General features: G+C 41.8%; 1 protein-coding gene across 2 annotated transcripts in view; it reads left to right on the forward strand.

Moving 5' to 3' along the window:
* The window catches only part of LOC142132485 (nuclear body protein SP140-like protein), a 56,627-nt gene that overhangs the window by 31,941 nt on the left and 13,505 nt on the right, over window positions 1-11,181 (forward strand). Inside the window, exons 11-15 of one of the 2 annotated variants that reach the window (XM_075194433.1) lie at window positions 2,506-2,577; window positions 4,005-4,115; window positions 9,526-9,615; window positions 10,680-10,751; window positions 10,839-11,011. In XM_075194433.1, coding sequence (XP_075050534.1) covers window positions 2,506-2,577; window positions 4,005-4,115; window positions 9,526-9,615; window positions 10,680-10,735 — 329 coding nt within the window. In that variant the 3' untranslated portion in view covers window positions 10,736-10,751; window positions 10,839-11,011. Of the gene's footprint in view, window positions 1-2,505; window positions 2,578-4,004; window positions 4,116-9,525; window positions 9,616-10,679; window positions 10,752-10,838; window positions 11,012-11,181 lie in introns of those variants that run through there. The other variant, XM_075194429.1, reaches the window with a different exon arrangement.

Consider the following 11,181-nt stretch of genomic DNA (forward strand, 5'->3'; position numbering starts at 1 on the left):
GAGGGGCCCCTTTCTTTTGCGCTCCTGCATTTCAATACCACTGCTTCTGTCTTGGCCAACGAATTTCTGCCCTCTGCCTTTGCAATCAAATATGGCACATGCCAAGCTTACCCACGCTTTTCTGTCATATTTGCTCTTATGTTAGAACCTCTTGCAGTTAAATTACGTCAAAATCATGATATCTCTGGTGTCTGCGCAGGCCCATCCGAACACAAATTATCTTTCTATGCAGACGATGTCCCACTGTCCATTACCCCCAGATATCCCTCCCAAACCTCATTAAGGACCACTGCTTATTTCTCGAACTATGAAATTAATACCTCCAAGTCAGAAATCCTTGATTTAAATATCCCTCCCTCATATATACCACACCTGAAATCTAGCCTTGATTTTAAATGGCAATCCCATAAACTTAAATACTTGGGAGTATATCTCACCAGATCTTCTAACCAATGTTATGCCGCTAGCTTCCTTACCTCTACTGGAAAATATTCAGACCTCGCCAAATGGGATAAACTTACAATCTCTTGGATGGGCAGAATCGCTTCTCTTAAGATGAATATTCTTAGATGTCTGTTTATACCTTTTTCACACTTTCCTCCTGAAAGTACCCGCCAACTCTTTCAAAGTGCTTCAGCAACTGGCAACCAATTTTTGTTTGGTCGGCCAGGAAACCCAGGATTCATAAGGGTTTTCTTCATAAACCTACCAAAGAGGCCGACCTCAGTCTTCCCCACTTACGTATTACCGTGCCACTCGCCTCACTCAGTGTCCTTCATTCACCACCCGGTACCAGGGTTTGGGTTGACTTTGAGGCTGCCTTCTCCAGCATCTACTCACCCGCGTCCCATCTCTGGCTCAACCACAACATAAACCTCTCGTGTCTAACCTCCCTCCCCCCTCATGTTTTTGTTGGCTACCTGGACTCTTATGACCTTGATCCTAACACCTGGCACATGACCCCCCTCTGGAACAATACTTCCTTTTCTCCTGGGCTAACCCCGTCTCAATTTTCAGAGTGAACCTGACATATCAAATTTATTGATGACCTGGCCCCCACCAAACTCTTTCCATCGTTTACAGACGAGCCTCCACATACCCTCATCTTGCTTCTATCAATATCTTCACCTCCGCCATTTCTATGACACTGTCTGACCCCGACATTCACCTTACCTCACCCCCTGGTATCGGAGTGTACTCTGAGATCCTTCTCTTGTGGACTTATCTACACTTTTTACCACCTTATATTAAAACATGAACGATCCTCTAAAGATCCCCACAAACTCAAATGGGAGATGAACATGGGGGAAACCCTTGACCCTGAGGAGTGGGACAAAATCCGATTTTAAAATTAATCTACAACCTTAATTTGTGTCAAAATTTGCGAGAATGTTGGGAAAATCTTCTATCTTTGGTATTTGGTTCCCCACTGGCTCCAAACTATATTCCCCAACTCTTCACCTCTTTGTTCTCGGCTCTGTGGACACACTGGTAATCTGTCTCACGTTTGGCGGCCTTTCCCACTAAGTAATGCCCCTCTGGAAGGCTACTCCTCATCTCCTCCATGATATCACCCAAGTCATTCATTCCTGATTTCCTGTCTTATTTATTGCTATCCTGACACATCCCTGATGCTCCTAAACATGCACAGAAGCTCATCACACATTTCCTTAGCACCAGAAAAAAATGCCAAATAGCTTCTTTCTGGAAGAACTCAGAACCTCCCTCGCTTCCGTCCATTATTAATTGCGTATGGCAAGTCTATCCAATGGAATTTATCTTGAGCATCCTACACCGCACACCCAAAAACTTAGCGGCATTTGGAGTCCTTGGACTGAGCACTATGAGACACTTCCCCTTTTAGTGACTTCATGTCTCCTCTCCTCTCCCGTTCGTTCTTCTTTCTCAGAGCAGTAACTCCACTCCCATTTTTTTTATCCTCTCTCTTTTCACTCTACGTCCTTCCCCTTTATCTCTTAACCTAAATTTTCTTCGGACTTATTTCTCTCTTTTTATTTTATTTTTTTTCCCCCCTTTTACCATGCATAGTATTATGTTGAACGATCCAGTTGCTGTTTTCGTGCTGTAACCCCTCACTTGCATTTTCTGTTTCCCCATCATGCTGCCCTCTCTTTCTTTTTTTTCTGTACCCTCTCCTGTTTTCGATACTTATTTACTTGTTTTTTTGTGAAAACAACAATGTTCAATCAAAAAAGCAGGAGACTGCGTTTAAAATGTATATAAATCAATACAGGGGCATTTATATGCAGTCCACTGTCTATATTGATTGATACATTTTATATGCAGTGTCTTGTCTTGTTCCGCCCCTGAAATCATAGACTTTAACAAAAGTCTTTTGCGCTTGAAGATGAATTGGATGTTGCTGCATTCTCCGGCGTATGCTCCGGTCCTGGGCATGCGCAGTGCGGTTTTATGCAAATACGGAACGTAACGGCATTTCCGATCCTTTATGATCCAGGCTCAATAAATGTATTTCTTTTTTAGACAGCATCAGACAATCGGACCATCTGGAGGATAATACGTCGGTGTTGCTGGGCAGTACGGATGAATATCCAGGTAAGACATTTTAATTCATAATGAATAATCAACTCTTCTGTTTTTAATCTGTTTGTTGTTTTCTTGCCCACCTGGGCACCCTCTGATATTGGGGAGGGAGACGGAGATGTGTAGAATGAGACACTAGCTATGGCCTCCCATGGTGCTGCCCACGTATAAACGACACTTGGCACAACCCCTCCGAGGGCATTGTGCTCACGGGTGGGCTACGATTTAGCGGAGCCTATTAGACCGACAGTGAGTACCGTGAAAGAAAAAATTCACAAAACTGAGTTAATAAATGCTGACTGACCTTTATAATGACAAAAGTAGTACCAGTAATGGTACGAGCACCAGTAATATGACGGCAGTGTGTTTTAAATGGCGACCGCTATATCCGTTTCTTTTAAAGCGGTAATGCTGGGTCCCTAACTCTATTCCTAACCCTATTCCTAACCCTAACCCTTACCTTAGATGAGAACCGGCATTAACTGTCGGGCAAGTCCGTTTCGTGAATGTTTTTTCGTGGTAGTCACTGTCGGTGTTATCAGTACAGTTTATGTGATTTCCACCGCTGCTCACAACAGACGTTTCATTATCTTCAGCTCCAGGCCCATGGGGCCCTTAATCTGGCACTAGGGATTTAAGTCTTTAAGACAGTGGATCCCAAACTTTTTCTGCTCAAGGCACCCTTAGGGTCTCCATAGTTTCTTCAAGGCACCCCTAAGTCAAAATTATTACCAAGTGCTTACCACTGGTCCTGGCAGAGGCACCCCTGTGAGATCGCCGAGGCACCCCAGGGCACATAGGTGCACAGTTGGGGAACTAGTGTCTTATGAGATCGCTGTTTTAATCATTTAATTGAATTTGGAGATCACTTTAAGCCATTTATACAATTCAAGCAGACTAATGTGTTTACATTCATGAGTGGGTTTATACATTACTGACTTTAGTTCAATCTTCTTGTAATGATGCCCCTTCGTTATAACACACCTATTTATAACACTGCCCTTGCTTACTATCTTGGCACAAAAACAAATTAAAATGTATTTATTACATTATATGTCACCCTCTTCATAACACCTCACTTTAACACCAGTTGTTGTATGTGGTTTAAAAAGAGGTGCTAAACTCTAAATGTAGTACTTGCTTTATTAGTAACTGTTATGTAACACGTTGCACGAATAAGGTGATCCTCAGTTGATTATGTGATCTTCATAGAACATTTTACTGAGCCTTTGCATGAATCTAAAGGACAGATGAATGTACATATTAGCAGACATGAATCAGGCGTGTGTAATGTGCGCTTTACAAAACACAACTACGACTAATAAACTTTGAATGGTAATTGATATAATTTGGAAGCATGATGTTCACCTATAGTTATTTAGAAGATATCCTATATTGAAATATTCATGTGTACTAAGCTTTATGGTTGTATTATACAGATTTGGATTACAATTGGATGCCAATTAGAAAGTGCAGAATGAAGCCTATTAATTATACTGAACCACCTGATTATGACTTGGAACATGTTAATGGAAAGAAGAGACACAAAGGTTTGTATTATTAATTATTATTATTATTATTATTATTATTATTATTATTATCATTGACTTATAAGGCGCCACAAAGGGTCCGCAGCGCCGTACATTACATATACAGAAAACAGAACCAAGACACAACATGATACAAAAATGTATACAAACATAAGTGACAGGGTAAAGCAAATCAGATTATATCTGACAGATAGTGAAAGGGATGGTAGAAATCAACGAGAAGAAGGCCGAAGCTTAAGAAAACAGGGCTAGGGAAGCAGGCCAAGAGGTACAGAGGGTGAAGGAACAGTAAAAGGAGCACACAAGGAAAGAGGGCCCTGCTCATGAGAGCTTACAACCTAAAGGGAAGGGGGAGACATAAATAGGATGGTACTGACTGGGGGAGAGAGCCAGGACAAGGAATTTAGGAGATTAATTACGTATATATAGATGTATCTTTTTATCATACTTGCCGGTAAGAATTGCATTACTAATGTTATTTATAATAGTTGACCATGAAAGGTGATGGTTTGAATCATCCTGTACTACACATTCTAATTGTAGCACTGGTATCGTTGGGACCTGTACACTTCTGTCCTTGACATCATTGTAACAGGTTGTGGTTACAGATAGGTTGGTGGATGAGTGGGTAATGTACCAAGGGTCACCTCTCTTAATTATGTTATCCCTTCAGAGGGCACCATGTTAGCCAGAGGAAGGGGTTACATTTCTCCAACCAGTGATCTCAAGAGAAAGGAAGGTCAGTGGACCCAGCACCCCGACAATGGCTCACTCAGTCAACTGAGTTCTATAAGTGGACGAGGCTAACTCCCTCCTGGGCCAAGATATCATAACATAGGACAGGTCACTGATACCTACTTAGGAGGCCAATCCCTACAAGGCAGTGCCATTCTGGATAAGGTGGTGAACCCCCTTCACGCCACTGTGAATGGATGGGTATGGCCAAATATTGGTCAGACAGACATCACTCCATTCTTAAAGGACAATGCCATTGCAGAAAGGTATTACAAGACACCAAGGATCTCAACACCATGTAAGGGAGTGTTTTCTGAGAGACCATGAGACTCTGAAGTGAACTTTTTTTTAATTATTTATTTGAATGGCTAACATTAGTAAAAATTTGTAAAATATAAAATAGTTCACGTATAACCATATTTACATTTTTGGGTACATCATTTATACATTGTAAGAAATAAGATTACACATACATGTATTGTTTATAAAGTATGAATATGCACCTATGATAAACATGGGGATGGATGGGTAGTGTAGGGAGCAGTGAGAGGGGTGGCGGGGTACTACAGGAAATATCGGTATAGAAGGACGTGTTTTGGAAAACTGTTGTTATGACTTGGTGTAAAATGGTACAGAACTCGGAGAGGCTTTTTGTTTGTTTTATTTGCTAATGAAGGAGACCGTTTCTGAAGAGGGAAGTTATAATGGTGCTGACGATTTGAAGAATGTTAGACGGGTTGATCGCCTTCAATTTTTGTATTTCAACTAAAGTTCATAACTGAACCAAGAAGACCGAGAAAGGAAAGACTGGAGACTAGAATGTTTTATTACTAGTATGGGAAATATAATCGATGTTCTTTTGCTATCCAGTGGTAGAGCTATTATTGGTGTGGCAGGTGGCGTGCACTGGGGACCAAGGAGATAATGGGGCCCACTGCATAGCAGATGCAGAGGGTCGGGGCCCTGGTTTCCGCCTCCCTGCATCGGGGCTCACTAGTTCCACCTCTGTTTATATCGCTTATATTGTGTAACGTTGCTGATCCGGCTATACAGACTACCTTCTATTCTCTGTATCTTGCTGGTGGCTTAGTAGAAGGACCGCGACCTGCGCGTCTCCTGCAGCCCAACCCATACCTCCTTACGGGGGTCCCTGGAGAAGACCGGGGGCGTGTTAGACTCCGCACCTTCCACTAGAGTTGTGCCACTGCCGGCGGCTACATTCCAGTGTTTCACACACTGTGACAGCTGTTCAACATCAAGATTTAGTATACACCTAAGTGGTCGTTTATCTTGACTATATTCTGATATTTTCTCAAGATCGCATCACCCATCGCTCCAACGTAAAGGAAGTGCTGTCCTAGTTATGAAAACACCGTCTTTACTGTAAATTAGAAACATTTTATTTTTGAAGTGTCTCCAGTTCCATTCCTTGGTTTCATCGTTTCCGGTGAAGGGGTACAGATGGACCCAGCTAAGGTCTCGGCAAATTTAGATTGGCCTCAGCCTGAAGATCTTAAGGCCATCCAAAGATTTGTAGGCTCTGCCAACTACTACCGACAATTTTTTCAAGGGTTCTCGACCATCATAGCGACCATCACAGCTCTAACTTGGAAGTCTGACAATCCTAGATCTTGGTCCTCTGATGCTGTGATAGCTTTCCTTACCTTTAAAGAAAGCCGTCTCATCAGCCCCGGTGCCAGCTCAACCAGACCAGAAATTACCCTTTTTTTTGTAGAAATGGATGCCTCTTCTGTTGGTATCAGAGTGTTACTTTTCCAGAAATCTTCCACTGGCTTTCACTCTCCATGTGGATTCTTCTCTAGAAGATTTTCTCCTGGTGAAAGTAATTATGGAATCAGTGACCAAGAACTTTTAGCCATTAAATTCGCTCTTAAAGGGAATGGCGTCATCTTTTGAAGGGCGCCCTACATCCGGTTACTGTCTTCACCGATAACAGGAATCTTATATTTATCCATGAGGTTCGCTGTGTTAATCCCCGACAGGTTCTTTTCCCTATTTGATCTGATTCTTGCCTTCTGTCCTGGTGCCAAAAATGGTCGAGCAGATGCATTATCATGCTCCTTTGACAGCTCAGACCTCTTGATACCTCCTGAGCCTCAGCTCATCATTGAACCTTCCAGCATCATGGCACTTACCAGAGCCAAGGTCCGTACTCCTCTTCTTGGACTTTTTTTTTTTGGAACCAAATTTGAGGTCTCAAGCTCTACACTGGACTCATTCTTCCCACATTGCTGGATATGCCGGTGTTAGGAAAACTATTGCTCTTTTATGTCGTTGTTTCTGATGGCCCTCCATCCATTCAGATATTCGCAAATTTATTTCTGTTTGCGTCATCTGTGCTCAACATAAGAATTCTAGACGATTACCTGCTGGTCTGCTCCATCCCTTGCCTATTCCTGATTCTCCATGTGAGAGTATCTCACCACGGATTTTCCTCCTAGTGCTGGGTTCGACACCATTCGGGTCGTCATTGACAGATTTTCCAAAATGGCCTATTTTGTCCCATTTTGTGACCTGTCCTCCGCGGGTCAATTAGCTCTTTTCTTTATTAAAAAAATCTTCAGAATCCATGCATGTCATAAGAAGATTATCTTTGATTGCCGGGTTTAATTTATTTCCCATTTTTGAAGAGCCTTCTGGTTATCAGCCCCACACTAATGGCCAGACAGAGCATGTAAATTAGAATCTTGAGACATTTTTTCGTTGCTTTTCTTGTGAGAATCAAACTAATTGGTCCCATCTCCTCCCTTGGGCCGATTTTTCACACAATCACCATGTGCTTGAGTCCACTGGATTCTCTCTCTTTATTTATGGTTTTCGGGACTCGACCTATTATTCCAGATCCCTTCCTTTGCTCTGGTTCTTCGGTTCCTGCTGCGGATTCTCTCCTTCGACACTTTGCCCACATTTGTCTTGTACTACAGCCAAATTTCTGGAATCCTCTCAGCGTTAAAAGAACTACGCAGATCACAGACAAAGACCAATCCCAGTTCTATCTGTCGAGGATAAGGTCCACCAGGAACCTAAAACTCAAGGTATCTTCTATGAGGCTGGACCCGCATTTCATTGGACCCAACAGTATTACTTATGTTGTTAACCTTGTTACCTCCTTTGCTTAAATGCCACAGCACCTTCCATATCTCCTTGTTAAGACCATTGATGCTCAACAAGTTTTTCCAGCCTCCTCCACATCCTGTGCCCATCCAGTCTTTGTCTGGTTAGGAGTACGAAGTCAGCCGAGTCCTGGATTTTCGCACCCTTCATGGTTTTTTCACCCTTCAACAATTTTTGGTTCACTGGTAGGGTTTCGGTCCTGAGAAAAGATCCTGGGTGAACAAACAATATCTGCATGCACCTCGGTTACTCAAAGAATTTTTCAAACAATGTTCTACCTCTTCCCGGGGTAGAGGGAAGAGGGGGTATACTGTCAAGCGCTGTCCCTCTTCTGTGTCGTGACGGTCACCTGTCAGTTGTCCTGTTACATCTGATTGCTGAGCAACCACACGAATGCTTCCAGCTTCGCTGCCAGCTCTTCCATGCATGCACGTCCCAATGCTCAGCAACAGGACACAATTAGGGTTTCCGGCGGAGCCCGCTGCCATCACGCTACCCGTGCTATTGTTTGGTTCTGGGCACTATTTAAAGCTGTGTGTGACCTTGGCTGTTCCTGACTATTCTCCTGTTTGCTCCTGTACTTGGCTTTTGGTATTGAATCCTGCTTGTTTGACCACTCTTTCGGAAATCCTCCTTTTGTACTGCATTGCCCGAATGTTCCTGACCCGGCTCGCCTAGACCATTCCTTCTGGACACCCCTGTGTATCTCTGCTGCCCGTACGTTGCTGATCCGACTATATGAACTACCCTCTATTCTCTGTATCTCGCTGGCGGCTCAGTGGAAGGACCGCAACCTGCGCGTCTCCTGCAGCAAAATCCATACCTCCTTGCAGGGTTCCCTGGAGAAGACCGGGGGCGTGTAAGACTCCGCACCTCCCACTAGAGCTGTGCCAACGCCGGCAGGTACATTCCAGTGTTTCACGCACTGTGACAGCTGTTCAACCTCCTATGAAAATGTACGTGTATTTCATACTTTTTTTTTTTTTTTTTTTATAACAAATAAAATACAACTTGCATTTAATCTATTGGAGGTTGTTTTCTTATTTCAGCAACTCGGCATCCAGCAGAATCAACATTTCACAGTTGGTTTTAATTGATAATAGAAGAATTATCATTTGGATGAACAGAACTAAACAAAGAAGACCAAGGGCTAGATTTACTAAGCTGCGGGTTTGAAAAAGTGGGGATGTTGCCTATAGCAACCAATCAGATTCAAGCTTTCATTTATTTAGTACCTTCTACAAAATGACAGCTAGAATCTGATTGGTTGCTATAGGCAACATCCCCACTTTTTCAAACCCGCAGCTTAGTAAATATACCCCATAGAAAGGAAAGACTGGAGACTAGAATGTTTAGTTACTAGTGTGGGAAAAATAACACAGAAGTTATTTTGATATAGCTGATAGTGTGTAACATTTCTGATTTTTCTTAACCATTTTAAAATTTCCTTTTACATGTCAAAATTACTCTTTTGTGTTCCGTATTGTGTACTTTCGTTACTGCAAATATAGAATTTTCTTTTTTGTCTACAACTGTACAGCTCCAGAGCACTCGCTACAGCGGAGATTAAAAAAACGACGAAGCAAAGAAACCAAATTCCGTACCCCTGAAGACCGCAACTGTGAGCTCGGTAAGCAACAGAAATGGATGGGAGGTTTGTGCATGACTTCTAACTCAGCTATGTACTGAATTACTATCCAATAATATTGGTTTGTCTGTGTCCTCATATAACTTTTACTTCATTATTTGTTTACTCTGGCAGCCTTCTTTGCTTTTCATCAAGTTTTTTATGCTATATAGGTTTGTATATTGTTGCTGCCTTTTGCATATGACACAGAACAGCCTTGTGGATACAGTTGCAACCACTGGAGATGTATTTACAGATCTGTATCGTATCCAAGGGCAACAAATATTACTTCTGTGTGTTTAATATAAAAAATGTCTGAAAAGCACTGAAGAAAGATAACACAATGTATATAGTAAAATGTGCAAAAAGTGCAATGCATAAACTGATACATTAAAATTATGTGACTGTAGAAAACAACTAATAATCCCAGCTGTGGCTATAAAAAGTATTCACTCTTCTTGGCATTTTTTACATGTTTTTACATCATGGAATCGCGTTGTATTTTATTTGGAATTCTCACCTTTGATCAGAATATTCTGTAATGTCAAATATAAGAAAAAGAAGCACTGATTGGGGTTTTGTTATAAGCCACAGAGCATAAACTACTTTACCGAAATGCAATTATTATTATAAATTGAAAGGGCAGCAAAGAAAAATGTGCTCCTCCTTATGAATGATTTTAAATATCCTGGTTTAAATTGGGTCAATAAAACTACTGGTGCTGGCAAAGGAAACATTGAAGCTTGTAGACTCGTTACCCTTAAGTAAAAGCACGGAGACCAAATAAGACATTAAAAAAACAGAAAGGAAGAGTATTTGTGAGTCCAGGCCAGACAGACTTTTTTGAAAGATCAGCCAGACTGTTGTGTTTCTCGTGACGCGCTTCGCAGGATAAAAATCTACCTCCTTACTCAGATACAGGAACACTGTAGATTTTCTATAGCCAGCGTAGACCTTTAGAGATTGTCAAAACGCTCTTCAACCTCTAAGAAAATGTTCATACTTTTTTTTTTTTATATATACCACAACTTGCAGTTAATCTATTGGAGGTTCTCTCCTTATTTCAGCAACTCAGCTTCCAGCAGAAACAACATCTCCCAATATGGACAATACAATGCCTTAAAATCACCTCAATAATTGTAAGTGCAATTTATACCTCAATTTTACCCTATTTTTTTAAATTTGCACTTAATTTATTGGCGTTTTTTTTTTTTCTTTCTATCCAGCACTCTCCATCTTACGCAAAACTCTGACTACACAGGTTTGGCCGTGGATTCTGGGTCCAAGTGATCCCTGGTTGGAGTAGCAGTAACATCCCTACTTTTGAAGATTTTTAAAACACTCCCTGTGAACTACAATTTTTATTGCCACAAAGTGGGATCTTATTTCCCTTTTTGAGGAAATCTTTACATATTGTTGTCTAATAGACCGTCACTACCCTTGCTGCCGTGAAAGACTGTAACTCTGTCAGTGTTGCCATAGACCTCTTGGTGGACTTAGTAAGTGCCCCTCTCACATGGATGCTCGGTTTTGGAGGACGATCTGCTCTAGACAAATTCACAGTTGTGC

This window comes from Mixophyes fleayi, chromosome 1, assembly GCF_038048845.1.
Source record: "Mixophyes fleayi isolate aMixFle1 chromosome 1, aMixFle1.hap1, whole genome shotgun sequence".
Classification (NCBI taxonomy): domain Eukaryota; kingdom Metazoa; phylum Chordata; class Amphibia; order Anura; family Limnodynastidae; genus Mixophyes; species Mixophyes fleayi.